At 50.9% G+C, this 21,746-nt stretch overlaps 1 protein-coding gene and 1 non-coding gene across 2 annotated transcripts in view; both read left to right on the top strand.

Moving 5' to 3' along the window:
- Cdh23 (cadherin related 23) overlaps positions 1–21,746 on the top strand; it is a 426,621-nt gene that overhangs the window by 295,622 nt on the left and 109,253 nt on the right. The window contains exons 21-27 of the mRNA XM_029565149.1: positions 2,864–2,976; positions 4,060–4,167; positions 11,745–11,934; positions 12,269–12,414; positions 15,226–15,445; positions 17,144–17,296; positions 19,281–19,394. Coding sequence (XP_029421009.1) covers positions 2,864–2,976; positions 4,060–4,167; positions 11,745–11,934; positions 12,269–12,414; positions 15,226–15,445; positions 17,144–17,296; positions 19,281–19,394 — 1,044 coding nt within the window. The remainder of the gene's footprint in view (positions 1–2,863; positions 2,977–4,059; positions 4,168–11,744; positions 11,935–12,268; positions 12,415–15,225; positions 15,446–17,143; positions 17,297–19,280; positions 19,395–21,746) is intronic.
- LOC115070977 lies at positions 19,762–19,868 on the top strand. The gene has a single exon (XR_003850082.1). It is a non-coding gene; the product is annotated as a U6 spliceosomal RNA (small nuclear RNA).

Raw genomic sequence — 21,746 nt, 5'->3', positions numbered from 1 at the left:
TTTTTTTTTGGTCTTTTTGAGACAGGGCCTCTCTGTAGCCCCAGCTGTCCTGGAATGTCTTTTTTCCTTCTGGCCTTGAACTCACAGAGATCCGCCTGCCTCTGCCTCCCAAGTGCTGGGATTAAAGGTGTGCTCCACCACACCCATCCATGTTTAAAAAAACTTTTACAGATTAATTTCTTCTGAGCCCTGCCAATTAGTTAATTGACACCCCCCGACACCCAGTGTTGAGTGTGAGCTCAGCCAGTCTGTGGTTCCTGACCTTAACACCTCCGTTGCCTTATCCTTAAACCCTGACTCTCTGCTCAACCCAGGACAGGATGTGTCAGGGAGAGAAATGTCGAAGTAGAGGGAGTCTCAGGAGCAGCTGGCCCAGTGCCTTGTTTTATGATAGAAGGAACCAAGTACAGAGCTGTTAAGTGACTTTCCCCAAATCACACAGCTCAGGCAATGGAAACAAAGAGGCAGAGCGCACAGTCCCTGCCCTCCTTGGGGATCTCTCTCAGTCCACCAGAGGGAAATGATAACTTTTCTGAGTGTTAGGATCTTTGCCTGTAGTTCCTTTACCATGTGTGTGTGATGTATGTACATGTTCGTGTAGTTCTATGCACGTGTGTGTGCACGTGAAAGCCAAAGGCTGATGTCAGACGTCCTCCTCAATTGCTCTCCAGTTAAATTTTTGAGACAGGGTCTCAATGTACTCTTGATTCAACATCCTGACTGACCACCAAGCTCCAGGGACCCTTCAGTCCCTACTTAGCCCCAGTTCTGGGGTTACAGATGCATGCTCTTGTTCCCAGATTTAACTTGGGTGCTGGGGGTCAGAACTCAGGCCCTCACACTTGCACAGCAGGCACATCACTGACGGCGCCATCTCCCCAGCCCAATCCTTCATCTTTGCAATGACTCTGATTAGAAGACATAGTGAGTTCCATTTTGCAGATGAGAAAACTGAGGATCAAAAAAGTTCAGGCTCTTTCCCAAGACCACACATCTGGGAAGAATGTAGTCAGAATTCAAATCTGGGTCTTTGTTCTCAAAGTAGAGGCCTTCCCTGCAACCCTGTGGGTCAGAATGTGGATTAGCTGTGGCCATGTGCCCAGGTCTGCTTCTCTTGGCTCACAGCTGTTCCAGGAAGTCCATGAACAAGGCCATGGAGTTTGTGACTTGATATGCATCCTAGTAGGGAGTGTTTATACCACTGAAATCACCAAATGACCTTTTTGTTTCCCCCCCCTTTCGGAGAACCAGTTGTCAAGCACTTATTATAGTACAGGACTACCAAAGTGAGCTACAGAGAGCTCAGGTGGTAAAGCGCTTGTGGCACAAATATGGAGACCCGAGTTCAATTCCCAGAACCCACATAAAAAAGCCAGGCATGGTGGCATGTGCTTGGAATTCCAGCACTGGGAAGGCAGAGGCAGATGGATCCTTGAGAATCACTGGCTGGCCAGCCAGGCCTAATGAGTGACTTCCAGGTCCTAGTGAGAGACCTTGTCTCAAAAAACAAGGTGGAGGGCCTGGAGAGATGGCTCAGCAGTTATGAGTGCTGACTGCTCTTCCACGGGACCTGGGTTTGGTTCCCAGTACCCATATAACAGCTAACAGCCATCCATGACCCCAGTTCCAGGGGACCTGACGCCCTCTTCTGGCCTCTGCAGATATTGCATGACATGGTTACACATACCATATGTGCTTGCCCTCGTCAAATAAGTAAATTAAATTTTTACAAAAAACAAGGTGGACAGCTTCTGAGGTGCAATACCCAAAGTTGTCCTCTGACCAGTACTGCATTCACACACACAAAAACATGCACACAGGCATGCATACATACACATAGACACCAAAAAAATAAATAAATAAAAATAAATAACCAAGGTGACATCGGTTTTCTAGAGACACCTGAAAAATGAAGGCAAAATGCAGCTGGCAAAAATTTTTTATTTTAAATGTTTCTATTTAACAGAATAACTTGTTTACATGCTAAAAATTTTCCAGGAAATATAATTACACCATTCCTGGGATAATTGGGACATTATTTTATGACTCTTAACTCAGTGTACTCTAGGCTCAGATGCCCAGCCTGAGCCACAAGCTGTGACATGTGTGAACACTGGCCTGGGAATATCCTTATCACCTCCTGTGACTTTATGAATAGACAGTGCCTGGGGCTCTTCTGAGGTGTCCATGACATTAATTAAATTACCCCCACAATAGCCCTACCATGTAGCTGTCCAGTCATCGCTCCCTTTTGAGCAGCTGAGGAAACTGAGGCACGGGGATGGAAGGAACTAGTTCAAGCTTTTAAAGAAAGCAGGATAGGGGCTGGAGAGATGGCTCAGTGGTAAAAGGCGCTGGCTACTCTTGCAGAGACCTGAGTTTGATTCCCAGCACTACATGGCCACTAACAACCATCCGTAACTCCAGTTCTACAGTAGCTGACTCCTTCTTCTGAACTCCACAGGCATTGCATGATATGGGTGCACTTACATGCAGGCAATACACATAAAATACAATTAATAAATAAAATATTTTTTAAAAAAGAAAGCAAGATAATGCCAAGTCTAAGCCATAGGCACTTTACAACCCAGCTTGGGGCCAAACAACCCTCCTACTCTGTTCAGCTCCTGTCCCAGCATTGGCCTAGATCCCCCACATGTGCAAAGACCTTGTCATTATGGTGTCCTTTGCCCAGCTGTGGGGACCCCTCCAAGGCATAAGTGCCCTCCCCCCTCAAGCACACTAATGGGCCCACTGCACCAGCCATCACTGCAGCGGCCATCACTGTAGCTTACAAGTACATCCCTAAGCACACTTCCTCCTCTCCACCACCTTCCCACTCACCCACCCCTTTGTCTGACAGGAGAAATCACCACCACATCTCTGCTCGACCGAGAGACCAAGTCCGAATACATCCTCATCGTGCGTGCCGTGGATGGGGGTGTGGGCCACAACCAGAAAACTGGCATTGCCACAGTGAGTGCTTCCCAACCCCTGCTGACCAGGTCCCTGCTCCCCACTCATCCTCTGGTTACCCAGTCAGAGGAAAGCACTGTAGTGTGGCATCAGCTGAGTGCAGCCACAGGAAAGACCTTGCCACCAGGGACACAGGCTAGCCAGGAGGGCACAGTGAACACTTTCATTGTACCCTAAAAACCCAGATGGTCATGAGGACCATAAGCCCCTCCTGCCCTCTGGGGCATTTAAGTAGAAGCCAAAATTCCTGCCTGGAAGAGCCAACCAGCACAGGAAGCCCTGCAGGGTCCCTGGGGCTGCTCACCACCCCATCCAAACCCCCATAAGGCTGAGAGGCAATGCCTGCTTTTCCTACCATGAGCCCACAGTGAAGACCCAGAGCCCCATCTAGGTCTTACCTTGAGGAGCCTCAGGAAGGAGGGAGTTGCAGGGAGGAAGGGGGAGCCCTGGTGAGCTCCTGGCGGCACAGGGAATGGGGGTGCGGGAAGTAGAAGGGACTTCTGGGAGAGAAAGCTGTGACCCTCACTCCAGCCTCCTCCCCCTTCTTCCCCATGCCTGCCTTGGGCTCCCCAGGGACCACGTTCCTCACCTTGCTTCATGGTCCTCACCCACTCTTAGCAGCTGCTTGTGGCTGGGGTTAGTACCACAGTTATCTAGAACTGTGACAGAAAACCCCACCATGTGCTTCTGTTAAGGAAGGCTCTACTAATGGGAGTCCTGTAAATAATTTACCTGGGGACAGGTGAGCAGAAAAATTGCTTGGCTTGTAATGGAGACTGGAAAGCTCAAGGGTTTCCCCCGACCCCCACCCCCATCAACCTTGCCACCTGTGGGTCACCTTCACTGAGGCACAATTGGTGGGAAAAGCCCAGGTCATGGTGAGGATAGCATAAAGAAGAACCTCATCCATTCACTGCTTCCTGGACAGCATCGCAGCCCTCTCCTCCAGGGAGCTAGCCCCACCTTATCCTTGGCAACCCAAGCCCTCCTTGAAGCACCCAGAGTGGCAGAGCTAAGGCTCCTGAGTCCCTGGCCCTGTCCTTCTGGATCTGCATGACCCACAGCACCCTTTGTGGCCCACAGGTGAATGTCACCCTCCTGGACATCAATGACAACCATCCTACCTGGAAGGACGCCCCCTACTACATCAACCTGGTGGAGATGACACCTCCAGACTCTGATGTGACCACGGTAGGTAGAGACCCAGCACTGCCAGGCAGCCCTTCACAGGGTGGGTGCACTCCCACCATGATCCCCTGGGCCTGCCATGTGGGACTTATGGGCTCCGTGTTTCATTCAGGACCAGCCCTTATCCTTCACCACTGAGTGACTGCAGCCATTGGCCTGGTCAGTTTTGACCCATTGAGCTGTCCAAGAAAGAAGTTGAAGCTTACCCCCAGGGATTCACTGACAGAGGATGTCAGGTGTACATCCTTGTGTCGAGGCAGAGAGAGAAGACATAGCCAAAGCCACTAGGCCCCAAAATAAAACCCAGCTTGCAGGAGCAGCTAAGGAGGACAAGCAGGGCCTAGCACCCTGTTTGCTTTGCCCAGCTCTCAGATTCACATTTGTAAGTGCCCCCCCCACCCTTGAGTCTCATTTGGCCTCATTTAGAAAGGCTGATCCCCAAATACCTGGCTAACTGCTACCCAGACAGCCCCATGGTGGGTATGAACTCTGACAGCACTCATTAGTCCTGTCATTTGAACACCTAGACCTGTCCTGCTGTACCCCAGGGGCACCTCACAAATCCTCATCCTCACAACACCCTCCCCTAGCAGCGGGAGTCATTGCTCTTATTTCCTCTGGAGGAAACTGCGTCAGAGCTCAAGGTCCCTGAGCTAGTAAATGGTGGTGCCAGGACTTGAACTCAGGCCTGTCAACTTTGAGGCAAGGACTTAGAAACTACCTGACCCAGCCCTTGCCCCTCTCCTGAAGAACTGGAGAATCATAGAGGACTCCGCAGGGTCAGAAGCATTCGCCTCAGGCTCTGGGAGCCTGCTTCACCCACATCCATGCACCCTAGGGTTCTAACACCAGCCCTCCACTCCCTTTAGTGACAAGATCCATCTGGATCCAGATGGAGAGAATAGAAACTTGGAAGGGAGGACAAAAAGGGACTTCCACATGCTCAGGACCTGAGTGTCCCCTCCCAGAGAAGCTGAGGCAGCAGGGCAGGGAAAAGGATCTGGAATAGATGGGTTTTAACACCCAGCTAGGACCACCCTTAGAAACCTCTACCTAGGACCCTTACATCGCCCCTAGGGCTGGGGTCTGGCAGGCACTCTCTGCTGCCACCTTGTGGGCACCCCGGTGCTGGCTCAAGACCACCTCCTCCCATGGACCCCAAGAGTTGCAGCAGAATGCCCACCTCAGAACCCTGTCTGGCCTTGTGTTTCTGGGCACTTCTTTCCAAAGGGAGCTGAGAGGAAAGTGGAGGAGGCAGCTCTAGGGTGAACTGGCTGCACGGGCCACCAGCCAGGGTGCCTTATCAGAGTCCACCTGACAGGCAAAAAGTTTTGCCAGGTGGGGTCTACACTTGGCCTTGGGTGTGTTGAGCTCTGGACCACAGTGGCCTCTCTGGGCCTCCATCTGCTCATAACCTTCTGAGCCAGGAGTCAGTGTGGATGATGGGCCAGCGCCCTGCTGCCCACTGCAGAAGCCTTTAGTGAGCACATGCTATGTGCCAGGTCCATGCTCTGCACAGTGAGGTACAGGAAGGGATACAGCCTTGCCCTGCCCACAAAGAGCCTTACGTCACCTTCTGCCCACACCCATCACCAGCTCTCATCCTTACCCCATGTAAAAGCCAGAGTCAGGCTGGAGACATGGCTCAGTGGGTAAGAGCACTTGCTGTGTAATCATGATGGCCTGAGTTCAGATCCCAGCACCCATGATGGATGTGACCTCACACCCACCTGTCTGTAACCCCAACACTGTGAGGGGCAGAGGCAAGAGGATCTCTGGGGCTTGCTGGCTGCCAGCCTAGCTCCAGGTTCAGTGACAGACTGTATCTCACAGAAATAAGGAAGAGAGTGGTAGAGCAGGACACTGACATCCTCCTCTGGCCTGTGCACACAGGCCTCCACACCAGCACACATGCCTGCATACCTATCTATGTATACACACATACACTACACTACATACACACCACACACACATGCCTGCATACCTACCTATGTGTACACACATACACTATACTGCACATACCCCCACACATGTCTGCATACCTACCTATGTGTATACACATATACTACACTACATATGCCCCCCACATGCCTGCATACCTACCTGTGTGTACACATATACTACATATCTCTCTCTCTCTCTCTCTCTCTCTCTCTCTCTCACTCTCTCTCTCTCTCTCTCTCTCTCTCTCTCTCTCTCTCTCTCTCATCCCTACAGCCCACAGGACCTGCCCATGACTACCTTGAGCAAACAGACATGTATGCCCCAGCCAGCGTGACCATGGCCCTTCCTCCTCAGCACAGGACAGACACAGGCCACAGCTCTCAAACTTCTCATTGCCCCAAACTCAAAAAGAAAAGAGCAAAACCAAACCAAAATTTAAAACGTTATATTAAGCAGTTGCCAAATGTAATACGCAACATTGGTAATTAGGAAATGTCAGTTTTGTGAGCACTTCATTACATGGAAGGAAAATTCTAGATTCAATTTTCTAGAATTCTTAAGAATGTTCCAGAACTCTGCAGAACTCCAGCTGTATATGATGAGTGCCAACAAACAAGAAATCAAGAAGTTTATACATTAATCAAGTTGGTTGTAGGAAATTCAAGAGGAATTGCCATAGAAATTATTTAAATTTATAGTCATAAAAATGCATCTATTCTAGGTGGTGTGGTGGTGCACGCCTTTAATTCCAACACCTGGGAGACAGAGGCAGGCAGATCTCTGTGAGTTCAAGGCCAGCCTGGTCTCCATAGCGAATCCAGGCCAGCTAGGGCTACAGGGAGACCCTGTCTCAAAAAGACAAAAAAAAAAAAAAAGAAGAAGAAGAAAGCATCTATCCTGTGTCCCTGTTCAGCATGGAAGAAGCCAGAGTGGTCTGTGTTCCGATTCCCTATTGGCAATTTAGGTAACCTCTTCAGAGGATGGTGTGAAAAGAATAGGAGGTAGGAATTAGCTAGGCAATTAGGGTAAAAAGACCCCAAAGAAAAGTAGCCAGTTTCTTGGCTAAAACTCACAATGTCCTTGGGCCTCTTAGCAACATACTCTGTTTCAAAGGCCAAAAATGTCAAAAATATTTGGGAGCTTTTATCTAAGCAACATTTTTTTAATATTTTATTTATTTATTTTTGTCTTTTTGAGACAGGGTCTCCCTGTAGCCCCAGCTGTCCTGGAACTCACTATGTAGACCAGGCTGGCCTTGAACTCACAGAGATCCACCTGCCTCTGCCTCCCAAGTGCTGGGACTACAGGCATGCACCACCACGCCCAGCTTTATTTTATGTGTATTGCCTCCATGTATGTGAGTGCATCCATGTCATGCAATGCCGTGGAGGTCAGAAGAGGGCTTCAGATTCCCCTGGAACTGGAGTTAAGGACGGTTCGTAGGTGCCATGTGGGTGCTGGGACTCGAACCTGGGTCCTCTGCGAGAGCAGGCAGTGCTCTTAACCACTGAGCCATCTCTCCAGCCCCGAGGAGAGCTTTTATCTAATCCTTAAAAGATTTTAGGGTTATCTCTTCAGAGGGAGAAATGTTAGAGTAGCCAAAGCCCCATAAAAAAATAAATCAAAGAAGAAGAAAGAGTACATGAAGTTATCAGAAAAAAGTGATGGGGAGATATGGGAGGAGTTGGAGGGGAGGGAGTGGGCATGGATTTGATCAAAACACCTTATATGCATGTATGAAATTCTCAATATATTATTTATTTTAAAAAATTAAAAAATGATACTACGTAAAAAATTCATATATCTATACACCTATGAATACATTTTAATACACTTTTATACCTTTAGGGGGGCCTCCAGGGCCTCCCTGCAGCTCAGGGTGAGATAGGACTGTGGCTAGGCAGTGGGAAAGGTAGCTGCAGGAGGGAACAGTTAACATGGGCCTGGTAACAATATAGAGGAAATATTGGGTGGGGCTGGCCTGCCTCTTAACTCACCTTCCCGTACCTACCACATGCGTATGCACACATGCATACACACATGTACATACCATACTTACACATATGTACACATATACCCATGCACACATGGGTATACACACATGCCTGCACACACACCCATGTACACATGCTGGCCTTTCTATTTCTTGTGCACTCACCTCTTCCGTATCTAAGCACTGGCACAATCAAACCACAAGACCCCATTTCCTGTCCTCCCCACCTCTGCTCCCTCCATGGCCAGTTCAGTCTCCTCCATCTGCCCCAGATTAAAATGCCACCTCCGAGAGATGCCCACTGTCTCTGCCCCCTCCACAGTTTCCTTCTAAATAGTCCCACAATCCAGACTTATCTGTTAAGTTGCCTGCTTATGAAGAAACAGCTAGCTTCCAGGAGAAGCAGTCAGCCCTCTGGTACCAAAGTGCCTGGGTTCTAATTCCAGCTACACCATTTGCCAGCTCTGTGACTTAGGGCAAGATACTAAACTTCCCTGCGTTCCATTCCCATCATCTAGAAAATGGGGCCAGTAAGAGTTTCCATTTGATAGTGCTATGATCAGATCTCTCTCTCTCTCTCTCTCTCTCTCTCTCTCTCTCTCTCTCTCTCTCTCTCTCTCTCTCTCTCTCTCTCTCTCTCTCTCTCTCTCTCTCTCTCTCGGTATATATGTATGTATATGATGTGTATGTTCGTGTATGTGTTGGTGTGCATGTGCCATGGTATATGTGTGGAGGTCGGAGGACAACCCCAGGTGCCAGGCCTTGCCTCCTTGTTTGGGACAGGGTCTCTGGTCATTCACTGCATACTCCAGGCCAACTGGCCCAGGACATTCCAGAGACACCTGTCTCTGCCTCCCATCTCTAGTTGGAGTGCTGGGTTCCCAGACGATGTGCTATTTCTACCAGGTTTTACTGGGTTCTAGGGATCAACCTCAGGTCATCAGGCTTGCATGACAAGTGCTTTACCCACTGAGCCATCTCCCCAGGCCCCTGTGGTCAGAGTTTGATGAGCCCAAGTGCCACAGGTGCTGGCATGTGGCCGCTGCCGCCATCAGCAGTTTTTCCCTCTGCAGTCCCATTGGTCTTGCTCACTGTGGAGGTGTGGCATCAGGCACGTGGTAGCTATGCAAAACATTCCCAAATGCTTGCTGTTTAAGGCCTTCTTCAGTCCCTGAGTCAGTAAGCTTTGCCCCCATCACATTCAGCCTCTAGCTACACACCCAAGCTGCCGCCTCTCATCTGGAGGACAGTGTGTGGGTGACCCAGGACCCTCCAAAGGGCCACGCTAACACAGGTACCCAAAGTTGCAGGGTGATGGAACCCACGGATACTCCAGAGTCTGGCAGGTCAGCCTGTGTCCGTGTTCCTTCACTCAGCATCCTCTGAATGGTGTGGTGCCTGCCTCTCTGGGGCATGGGCACACTGGGCATGTAGACCCTGAGAGCGTCTGCCTGACGGGTGTGCACTGCAGACTGGATGTCTCTCTTGTCCCTCTCTCTCCCCGCAGTGAGCTCAAGCCGACTCTCCCTGCTGCTCCTGCGGCCTCCTTCAAGGACCCGCTGATGGACATTGATTTAGAGCCTTTCAAAGCCCTCCAGCAAAATAAAGGAGAGGGAGAGCGAGAGAATTATTCCCCGTCAGGAGGGAGAAAAATGACGATCGTGAAATGGGAAATAAATGAGGGAAAAGTGGTGAGAGTCCGCAGCCTACCCCAGTGGGAGGCAGGTCACAGCCACTGCCCTTTCCCAGGCCCCCCCCCAGCCCATGATTGGGGAGGGACTGAGAGTCAAGACTGGTGCCCACCCCAACCAGGGCATGGGACAGCTTTCTGGGTCTCCTCTTAAAGGAAGGTGCCCTGCATTCACTGTGAAATTGCACTTACATGTTGGCCTGGGATGGGTCATTTTGCTCTGAGCCTCATTTTCCCCATCTAGAAAATCAGGGTTAAAAAAAGATCTTTTGGGGCTTGAGAGATGTCTCAGCAGTTAAGAACACTGACTGTTCTTACGGAAGACCTGGGTTCAAATCCCAGCACCCCCATGGCAGCTAACAACTGTCTGTAACTCCAGTTCCAGGGTATCCGACAGCCTCTTCTGTCCTCTGAGGGCATTGCACAACACAGGTGCACTTACCTACATGCAGGCATAACACTCATACACATAAAATAAAAATAATAAAATAAAAAGATCTCTCCCTCCTGTCAACTGTACAGAAGCACATAGAAAAGCAAGAGGCATTTGCTTCCTCAGTGAGAGACTGCAACCTGGAATGAATTGTCTCCTGTTTGTAAAAGGGGGTGACGGGTCCCCATCATGGAAACTGGGAATATCAGGCAGCAAGACCACAATACAATGAGGGCATTAAGGCCAGGAAGGTGGGGACCCCTTCCCACCCCTCTATTGCTGCAAAGCTGGGAGGACATGGGGTGAGGCCAGTCTGGTATGGGACATCAATACAGAGGAGGATGTTACTGGCAAGGAACCAGCCCTGCAAGTCTCTCTCTGTCTCCCAAGTAAAGCCCATGGCAAGGGCTGCCCATCTATCTGCTATGGTCTAGTGATCCCAGAGACACCTTGGCTAGGGATTAAGCCAAGGAGGGACAGATTAGGCTGCCAGAGCATAAAGGCCAACACCAAGTGAAACAGGTGTTCCCTGGCCCTGGCTGTCATTGCTCAGTGTCCTGGAGTTATACTGTCCTGATATGTCCCCGAGGATTGCAGTCACCACCCCCCCATGATTCTGCCCTCCTCTGGTACAGTCATGGTTTCTGCAGCACAGAGGGGTGATGGGCTGAGAGCTGGGAAGTCTCCAGAGAGGGTGTGGGGTCACCCCAAGGCTGGCACTGTGTGACCTTGAGTGTGACCCATGCCTCTCTGGGCTCTGCTTTTCCCTCTAAACTAAAGCCCAGCCGATGGCTCCCTGCCAAGTCCCACTACCCTGTTGTCACAAAGTCCCAATTCTTTTCAACTTCCCTACCATCAGAAAATGCCAAAGACCCAGGCGTGGTGGCACATGCCTTTACTTTAATCCCAACACTCAGGAGGCAAAGACAGGCGAATCTCAGTGAGCTCCAGGCCAGCCAGGGCTACAGGGAGACCATGTCTCAAAAAGACCAAAAAATCCAAAGAGAAAAAGAAGAGTGTCTGATGATGAAAGACCCAGTTTCCACAACCAAGGGCTCAATTCCTTCCCAAAGCCCAGTGGAGGCACAGGCTTCCCAGCCTTCCCAGCCCCCATGCCTTGAACCTCCTATCTCTAACTCCCAAGTGCTGGGAATTGAACATGTGCCACCATGCTCAATGTGGCTCTAAGGATAGAACCCAGGGCAGCATACATGCTAGGCAAGCACTCTACCAACCAAACCACATCTCCAGCCACACACACCCACACCCCACTCTTACATATGGGGCATCCAGGCTTGAACAAGGAAGAGACTTACCTGAAGTCAGAGAGCTAATGGATGAAGATGTCAGGGAGCCCAGACTTCAACACTAACATAGTTCGTGACCCTTCCATTTCCTGTTCCCCAGCAGAGCCCCTGCTGGGCAAGAGAACCCACTGCCTGAGCCTGGGCCTGGAACTAAGGTGTAGCTCAGGTAACCCCAAACAGGCCAGCTCAGTAAGAGTGTTCCTTCCTGGGTAGGTGGTGGCTATAGACCCAGACCTGGGAGAGAACGGCACCCTGGTTTACAGCATCCATCCCCACAATAAGTTCTACAGTCTGAACAGCACCACGGGCAAGATCCGTACCACCCATGCCATGCTGGACCGTGAGAACCCTGACCCTGTGGAAGCGGAACTCATGCGCAAGATCATCATCTCTGTCACCGACTGTAAGGACCCCCACACCACTCCCAAATCCCCTCACAGACAGTGGTTCTTGAGCCTTGGGGGACCTAGAGATGTTCTTAGAGACAGTCTCCAGAGATCCTGGGGTCCACTCAGGAGGGCTCTCTAAGAGTAAAATGATGCCTATATCCCAGGTGTGACCCACCCCCCAGGGCACCCTGAGGTGGGGAGGAACTGGAAAGGGACACAGGGCCCAAGCGTCTCCTCATAGGAACCCCCAAGAATGGGAGGAATACTGAATGTACCATCCTTTCTCCATCCTTTCCCTCTTATATCCCTCTACCTGTCTTCCCGGCCCCTCCCACCCTGTCCCTCCAGGTGGCAGACCCCCTCTGAAGGCCACCAGCAGTGCCACAGTCTTTGTGAACCTCTTAGACCTCAATGACAATGACCCCACTTTTCAGAACCTGCCTTTTGTGGCTGAGGTGCTTGAAGGCACCCCTGCAGGGGTCTCCGTGTACCAAGTAAGTGTCCCTCATCCTGTCCCTGTTGGCCAGCAGGTAGCGGTGGGTCCCTGTGACCAAGCACAACCAAGCATTTTGCAGGTGGGGACAGGGGATTCCAACTAAGACCCCAACTGTGTGCAAGCCAAGGAGCGCTTCTGAGGGACCAGCAGTAGCTAAGGGAGTCAGGAGGCCCCTTGGGAGGAGGCTTGAGCTGAGTCTGCAAGGACCAATAGACTTGGAAAGGTGAAGGGACAGCTCCACAGGCAAGGACAGGGTAAAGCAGAAACAGAAGCCAGGAGGGTGGATGGAATTCTGGGTAGGAAATCCAAAGTTCTGCAGCCTGTGGGAGTCTGGCCCAAGACTAAAACACACCAAGCTACAGGTGGTTCTAGAACCCAAAGAAAGTCAGATGTGTGTGTGGCCCAGCACCCATATCTGGGTACCCCCTTCTCTCCTGTGAACCCCACAGCAGCTCTGCACAGAGCTGAGATTCTTCCTGCTAGGAAGGAAGCTTTGAAGAAACTTGCCCAATTCTTCACAGCCCAGAAGAGGTGGGACCCGCTGCTCCAGCCCATCAACTTTCTAGTCAGGGAGGACCTCAAAGTGCTGCTTCAGGTGTGGTGCCCCACTTGGGCTGAGGGACAGCTCAGTGGGCTCCATGGTAGAGAGTTTACCTAGCATGAGTGAGGCCCTGGGTTCCATCCCAGGAAGCACAGGCTTTGGAGTTCAACCAATATGAGTGTGCATTCTAATTCTATGGTTCATGCTGGGTGACCTGGAATATACTCCTCAGCCTCTCTGAGCCTCAGCTTTCTTGGCTGATGACTGGAAACAGTAATACTGTGCTGGGGGCATTCAATCAGACATACATCTGGGAGTCTCAGGATGCACAAAGTGATTGGGTGTGTGATTGCAGAAACACATTAGCTGTGGAGTTCGTTGTGTGCAGTGTGGTTTATACCTGAGTGACGGTAGGATTGGATAATTTGTTCCCACTCCAAGACAGGGTTATTTGTCAGGACACAAGAGTGGGTGACGTTGGTTGTGCCCACTAACCACACTGTGCCTCAATTTCTTCACCTGTAAGAGGAGAATGACAATGTGCTCCAGCAGGATATTCTCCCAAGCCCCCAGAAGAGGGAGCCTCGACCTTGGGCAAGGCGAACAATCCCCAAGGAAGAATCCCCAAACCGGAGGTGGAGACATGAAAGTTAATGAACCCCAAACCCTGTTCTCTGGGGCCTTGCAGACATAGGAAAAGAGACTCCTCCAGGGTAGCTCCTGAATGCCCTAAAATAGTTCAGTGCCTCAGAGAGGGCTGCAGGAGCTGGAAGTATATAGCGGGGAAACCCCAGTTTTGGGAAGAGGTTCTGACTCTGATCTAAACTTTGTGTCCCCCTAATCCCATCCCAGGACTTCAGCCAAGAAAGGTTCGACTGAGCATGCGTAAGAACTCTCTCAGTAATTAGAGCCGCGTGCAAATAAAAGTTCTGTGCTTCCATCCTGGAAGGCACTCTAGAAGAGTGGAGAGGCCTTGTCCAGTTTGTGGACTGTGAATGAGAATATTGTCTTCCAATGACCTGAGTCTTGGCTTAAACCAAAGCTCTTATTTTAACTGTGATTTCGTAGTTTTCTCCCACTTCTCAGATGTGATTCTATAAAACTTTGAGCATACTAAGTCTTGAACTGGGAAAGTGCTCTGATCAGGGTTGGAAGTGCCATGAAAATAGCATGGGTCTGGGGAAGAGCTTGGCCTGTGTTTGACCTCAAAGGAAATGAACCAAGAAATGAAATCTTCAAATGGCATTTTAAAAAATAGCCCAGGGGCTAGAAAAGTGACTCAGCTGCTCGTGCAGAGGACCTGGGTTTGGTTCCCAGCACCTACATTGTGGCTAACGACTATATATAACTCCAGGGGATCCGATGCCCTCTTCTGACCTCCACAGGTATTGCATGACATGGTTACATGCAGGCAAAACATTCAGACACATAAAATAAAAATTAAAGTCAGCAGGGCATGGCAGCACACACCTTTAATCCCAGCACTTGGGAGGCAGAGGCAAGTGGAACTCTGTGAGCTCAGGGCCAGCCTGGTCTACATAGTTCCAGGATAACTGGGGCTACAGGGAGACCCTGTCTCAAAAAGACCAATAAATACATAGATCAATCAGTCAATCATCAGTCAGGTATGGTGATGCATGACATTAGTTCCAGCACTAGGGAGGCAGAAGCAGGCAGATCTCTATGAGGTTGAGACCAGCCTGGTATATATAGCAAGTTCCAGGCCAGCTGGGGCTACAGGGGAGAATGAATTTGAAAAGAGCCCTGGAATCATCTTACACCTGTCTCTGTCTAAACTTAGCAAAACAAGGAAGTCAGGACACATGGGAGATAGAAAAGTCTTTAAGTTGAATGATGCTGCCAGCCATCATTGTAAGGTCTTGGGGAATAACAGGAGGTTCTGGACCATTGAAGTTTGGGGTCCCAGGGTCTGCTGGAGATCTGGAAGGGCTGCCTAAAAGGATGAGCAGGCCTTGAAGGGGAAGGCTGAGGGCCTGGACTCTGGTCCTAGCAAGCCCTTCCCACCCTGGTCTGAGTCTGTGTATCTGGATCAGAGACAGATATATAGACTGAGCATCCTTCTGCTTTGACACGCTATCCTGTAGTGAGCTCTAGAAGGCTGCCCTGGGGACTGGCCAGGCCTGAGGCTCATAGGGAAACAGGTATGTTCAGTACACCAAGCTCTGGTTGGTAGAAAAGGAAAGGCCGTGCCTAGGGGAGAAGCATCCACCCTGGCATCCCCCTCACATAGCTTCTCCTTTTTTCCAGGTGATGGCTGTTGATGTAGACGAGGGCCTGAATGGGCTGGTATCCTATCGCATGCAGGTGGGCATGCCCCGCATGGACTTTATCATCAACAGCAGCAGTGGTGTGGTGACTGCCATGGCTGAACTGGACCGCGAGCGCATTGCTGAGTACCAGCTTCGGGTAGTAGCCAGCGATGCAGGCACACCCACCAAGAGCTCCACCAGCACACTCACCATCCGTGGTGAGGGATGCCTCCTGCTGGGAACTGGGGCTGGGGTGGCACCATCAGTGTGTGAGGGTGCCCACATTCACAACTGTTATCCACTGTTCCTCTCTTGGGAACACCAACAGCCCAGCCCTACCTATTTCCACCATGTTCAAGGTGCCAGCTGAGCCTTGTTCCCACCTGACCACTGCCTCATGACTCAGAGCTCTGCTAATGCCCCCACCCTCCTGGCCTCTGGTCATAGCATCCACAGAGAGGGTCAGGGCTGGTACTGGGACCCCAGGATTCCAAGCAGGCCTGCCATCTTCAGAGGGCCCATGCTTTCTCAGCTGTAAAGGGGACTCCCCATTTATGGGTGGGAGGCTCTCCTCACAGAAGGGTATGGCTGCCCTGGGAAGAGAGCTGCTGACAGCCCAGACTCCAAGATTCTCCCCCACCCCCTGGGGCTCTCGGCTAATCCTAAAGTGTTTACCTTGTATGGTAGAGCATGGTTTCCCATCAAGGTAGGTCTTTAACTCTGGGCAAGAAGGGAATATTGATAGGTTCTGTGCCTGTAAGACCAGGAATGAATAGCCCAGAGAAGTCAGGGCTTAGCCTGGCCTGATCCTCCCAGCTTGCCACCTTCAGAGAATGCAGGGAAGCAGTCAGGTTAGCCTAGGACATGCATACACCCTGGCTCTCCGCAGTGGAGGCCTGAGTGATGAGGACTGCAGAGCCAGCCATCCTCTCCTATGGATGCAAACCTCCCCTGCAGACACCTGAAGGCAGTTTGGGGGCTCGCTTCCTCACCAGTGATTGGCAAAGGGTATGTCCCATCTTTTAGAGAGGACCTTCAGAGGGTCTTTCCAAAAGTCATAGCAACAATGGCCTATCACCTCTCCTGGTGACACCACAGAGGGCAGATTACCTAAGTGGGGGTCATCTCACTATAGGCATCACCCCAAACCCTACCTGCACAAGGAAGTGGGGCCTGGCGTACAAAACTGGACACACAAATTTTTAAGGGAACCTAAACCTTTAGGGAGTAAAGCCTTCAAAGCCAGCTTCCTTCCCTAGAATCCCTGAGTGATACCGAGTGATACTACCAGCCAGCACTGTAAGAGCTGGGTAATAAAAGGGAAGGTTCTGGACCTCTGGAAAGTTTGGAGAGCTAGGACCTGCTGGAGACCTGGAAGGGCTGCCTGAAAGAACAGGGATTCCAGGAGAAAGCCGGTGGCCTGGTCTTTGGTCCTACAGTAAGCCCCACAAACTTGGGTTAGGTCTCCCCAAGATCACAGCCCCTCCACTATGTCACTGCATGACTGTGGACAAGTTGCTCAAATGCTCTGAGCTTCTGTTTCCTCACCTACAGTGTCTGGCAATGCACACTCCTTAAGGATGCCATGAGGCATGCCTGTGGACTGTGTGGGAGGCCCTTGGCACCAGCTTGGGAGAGCCCATTGACATTATTATTATTGCCCTTGTTGTTGTTAAGCTTATACTGGAGGGAGGTTCTGGGATTTTCTGACAGTCTGGGATGGTGGGAGGTAGTACAGTTCTGGCCTGCTTGAATCTGGCCCCAGCAGCCATAGGGCCCCCTGGACTCATGACCAGGGAACATTGGCACAAATGCTGCCCGGGGCCTGTGACTATCTTAGAAATCCTTTTCCTGCATGGTCCTGGGCATCCACAGCATGAACCAGGTCTAACTCAGAGCATCTCTTCTATCTGCAGTACTGGATGTGAACGATGAGATGCCTACCTTCTTCCCCGCTGTGTACAACGTGTCCGTATCAGAAGATGTTCCCCGAGAGTTCCGAGTGGTCTGGCTGAACTGCACAGACAATGATGTGGGCCTCAATGCAGAGCTTAGCTACTTTATCACAGGTACCACCCTAATTACCTTCCTGGCCTGCCCCAACCCTCCAGAGACCCAGGCTAGGTGGGAGCAGGAGCATGGGAAAGGGGCACAGGTCTCTATGCCTATACCTCCTAAAGGGCTTGCTCTTGGCTCTTCCCAGGGAGCTGTAGAGCTGGATGGCTGATCACTCTCTGGGGGCCTCCTGAAGCTCTAGTGAGGGTTGCTCAAAGGGGAAGGAGGGTTAACTGTTGTGCACCTTCACCCTATATTAAGGTGACAAAGTAGAAATATGGCCTCCTCCTTCCCTGGAGACTTATGAGAACTTCTATCTGCTGAAAGGCAGAGAGCTTCAAACTCCCTAGATGAATTTGTCTGGACTGGAAAATATTCAATAGCTACCACCAGGAGAGCTGTGGCCAAAGGTGATGAGGCCCTGCCCTGGCTCTCTGGGGAATGTGAGCAGCAATCGATTAGTGATACCTGCCATGGTGGCAGCCCCTGTAGGATATGGCAGACACACCAGGTGGTTGTCATCTCCTGAGTTAGAACCATTTTTCTGCTTTCTTCAATGCCTGACGCATCTGAAAGGTGCTAGGATACAGGGGAGCTGGGAGAGTTCTTCTACACCCCTCAGTCTTCACAAATCTATCTTACAGGCTATCTTCTCTGTTTATGAACCTCCTGGACCCACATCACACACATGATGCAACTGTACATACATGCCTGTACACATGTGCAAAGCACACACTACCTTCTGTGGTACCTCTCCCCTTGTGCAACAGCAAGGGATCCCAGGCTGACAGTTCATCCATGGTTCCCTGGAGCAGCACCCTCCAGCCCCTGGCATCTCCTCAGATCTTCTTCCCTGCCTCCCCATGGGGAGCTCTCTCCTCCTAGCCTGAATGTCATTCCAGGAAGGCATGGTTAATGAGACCTTCCCTCATGACCTCAGCCTAGAGGTTCAGCCACCAGCACTGAGTGCCACTTAGTTCCTCCTTGTCCCATGTGGAGCCAGTTCTGTCCCTTGCAGATGAAGTTAGACTGTGAGAAGCCCTGGAAATTGACATCAGGGGCTTTCCCCCAGGGGCAAACAAAGTAAGGAGAAAGGAGTGCCTGGCAGTTGGCAGAGATACTTCCCAGCACCCTAAAGTTCTAAGTTCCACCTGACCCTCCTCTAGCCCTTCCAGACTGTCAGCCTCTTTCTGTAAGGAGCTGAACTGTCCTAGTCCCAGATTGTCCCATACCCTGTGTGGTTGCACCCTCTGCTGCCTGGAATGCTGTACTGCAGCCAGCTCACACGCGGCTGCTCCCACAGATTCCCAGGGAACCCTTCACTGGCTCAGAGACTACTTCCTGCCTGTCCTGGCACCCAAAGACACTCAGCCTCACAGTCTCCTGTCCATCTGCCTCTTTTCCTGTCCACCTGCCCTTTCACTCTACTCTGTAGTCCTTCGTGAGTCCCCACTCTGATAATTGTGGTCCTTAGTCACAGAATTGTGGTCCTCAGTCCCTTTCTATCTGATCGCCAAGATGAAAGTCCTGGGAGATACCAAACCTACCCCAAAGTCAGTCCTTGGCCACATGTAAAAACCCCAACCCAAGTCAACTGCTCAGCCTTCTCTGCAGGGTGGGCAGAGGCAACATGGGAAGGATCCAGATTCTAGAATCAACATATAGGAGAAACCCAGGCCCGGGCAAGGAACCTCATGTCAAGTGGAGGTTAAATGAACTGGTCCCCATGGAGAACTTGGTACACAGTAGATGCTCAGTAGGTGTTGAACACGTATGCTTCCAGTTATTCTGCCCATATAGGCTACATCCTCATCCAAGCTCCTGCGAGTACTGCCGTTCACTCCAGGGCCTGTGACTACCTGTAAGAGATTAATAGCATTCTTTTAGGTGTCCTGGGCATCCCCCGCACCTCTCAAGAGTAGAGTCAGACCACCTCCCTCTCCCAATTGACATGGAGCTCTGCCATCCAAATTGAAACTCCTTCACTTCTACCCACAGGAGGAAATGTGGATGGGAAATTCAGTGTGGGCTACCGTGATGCTGTGGTAAGGACCGTGGTAGGCCTGGACCGTGAGACCACAGCTGCGTACACACTTGTCCTGGAGGCCATTGGTATGTCCGCCCTGCATATACCCCCTGCACTGTTGTTCTGGGCAGAGTTCACATGGGGGGGGGCAGGCCTGGGGTCAAAGTCTGAACTCTGCCCTGAGGCCAGTGGAGAAAGGCCCACCACATACTCGAAGTGTTATTGGGCACTATGAGTGGATGGCTACTGTTCCATGCTCCCAGATGCTAAGGTCAAGCACAGGCCAGTGCTGCACCAGTGAAGCAAAGCAGGAAGGGAGGAGCTCCTGGGTGACATACAGGCATGGTCCTGAATGCCTGTAATACCAGCACTGGAAAAGTGGAGGCCAGAGGATCAGAAATTCAAAACCAGCACAGCTACGTGATACCATGTCTCATAAAAGCCAAAAGATAAGTGCTTGCTTCAGTAGCACATATACTAAAATTGGAATAATACATAGAAGATTAACATGGCCCCTGCACAAGGTTGACATGCAAATTTGTGAAGCATTATATATTTTTTGAGGTGCCCAGCCCTAAGTGATACATCTACAATACAACCTCTATACCTTGGGCTCAGGGAACATTTTGGAAGAAGGGGCAGAAAGACTCTAAGAACCAGAGGGACAAGACACCTGTGGCTAGTTAATGCATTCTAACATGATAGGGAAGCTATACCAATGACATCTCCACAGTGTGGTTGTTTAACAAGACCTGCATAATAACAAAACCTGTTGACATGTCAAGGTGTATGGGGAAGTTTCATGGGTTCCCACCTAAAGGTAATCAATGCATGCTGAGAGAGAATCAATTTTCTCCAGGGACTAGCTGGCTGAGAGGTCATCTTATCCCAAATGGTCGGCCCTAAACACATGTACACAGCAACAGCACTAAATGGACTCAATGTATTGTGTATGTATAGGTGTAAATGTATATATGTGTATGTAACAATAATTATCAAAGAAGAGGACAAGTAATTGGGAGAGAGTGAGGGGGGATATGGCAGGAGTTGGAGGGAGATGGGGACGAATGGAAATAATACAAATACACTACTGTTGTATGAAATTCTCAAAAATAAAAAATTCGAAATTAAAGTGTCTGGTCAGGGCTGAGGGGATACCATCAGGCCTCGGTCTCCCCACATTGGCTAGCTATGCCCCTGTGTGCTGATTTCATTCTCTGTATCATGGTGGCCATTCATTGCAGCCACCTCACTGTCCTCCCAGGTTGAGGTACAGCAGAGCAGGCAAGCGCTGGCCTTCTCCCTGCCTGGCTAGAGCCCTTGGATTAGCTGTGGTGGCTAACTCCATCTAGCCGAAAAGAGTCACTGAGTACCTCATCAGTGGCTGGGGGAGTGAGGTATGCCCAGTTATGCCTTTCATTTGCTCATCTCTGGAGCTGGGGACAGGATGAGAGGGTACCATTTGTCCAGAATCCCAAAGCCTTAGAGTTGAGGAATAGGGTTCTCAGAGAGACGGTCAGGGTGTGGTCTTCCCAGGAGAGGGCACCAAGTGCTGATGGGCACACACAAGGGGTGCCCAGTGTTACCTGGAAGGCCGAGTGAACTCAGCTCAGTGTGTGGAGAAGCAGAGAGAACCACTCTCATGCCTAGAGGTGGGAAAGTGTGATATGTGTATGTGTCCCAAGGTAGGTGTGGCCTATTCAGGATGGGGAAGCTGTGATCAGACAAGGATGATAGATATGGAAGCTAATATCTCAGGCTGGAAGTTTGCCCTTTGATCTCCAAGCAATAGGAAGCCCCTGAGGGCTCTGGGGAGGGAGAATAGTGTGATGAAGCCTGTGTGCCCCACCACCACCACCACAGTGACCTCTGGTTCTCCCAGGAGCATCCTCTTTGTGGAGAACTCTGGGTAAGCAGGAACAAGCTATGCCTCACTCTTTCCAACCAGCCATGCCCTCCCCAGCTCAGCCATGTCTGACTGCTTCTGCCCCACCCTGCTTTCTACTCATCCTCAGTACAGAATGGGGTGACACCCACCATCTAGAGAGTCATCAACCCACTGAGGCCAGCCTTAGCTTTAGGCATCAGCTGGCAGGAGCAGAGGGCTCTGTCTCTACCCTCCTAGAAAGCCTTCCAGCTGTGGCAAGTCAACAGGGCCTTCAGGGTAAAAAGGAGGAGCCTAGGAGGGGTAAAGAGGCCACCCTAGGGCAAGTGACCCACACCCTGGGACATGACTAACCAGCCCGGAGAAAAAGGAGAGTCACCCTTGGTCCCCAGCCAGCCCAGCTGCCCTGGAGTAAGTGTCCTGACTGGAACACAGAACACTGGGCAGGAAGGTCATCCTCTGGGGAGAACACTCCAACAGCTGCCCTGGGCAGGGCAATGGCTTCTATCATCACAGCTCAGTGCCCCAAGAGTCTCCTGCAGAGTCCTGGCAT

The sequence above is a fragment of the Nannospalax galili genome, unplaced genomic scaffold (genome assembly GCF_000622305.1).
Source record: "Nannospalax galili isolate Female #2095 unplaced genomic scaffold, S.galili_v1.0 scaffold1437, whole genome shotgun sequence".
In the NCBI taxonomy this organism is placed as follows: Eukaryota; Metazoa; Chordata; class Mammalia; order Rodentia; family Spalacidae; genus Nannospalax; species Nannospalax galili.
Note: the sequence above shows the minus strand (reverse complement) of the source record. Positions and strands in the feature narration are given on the sequence as shown.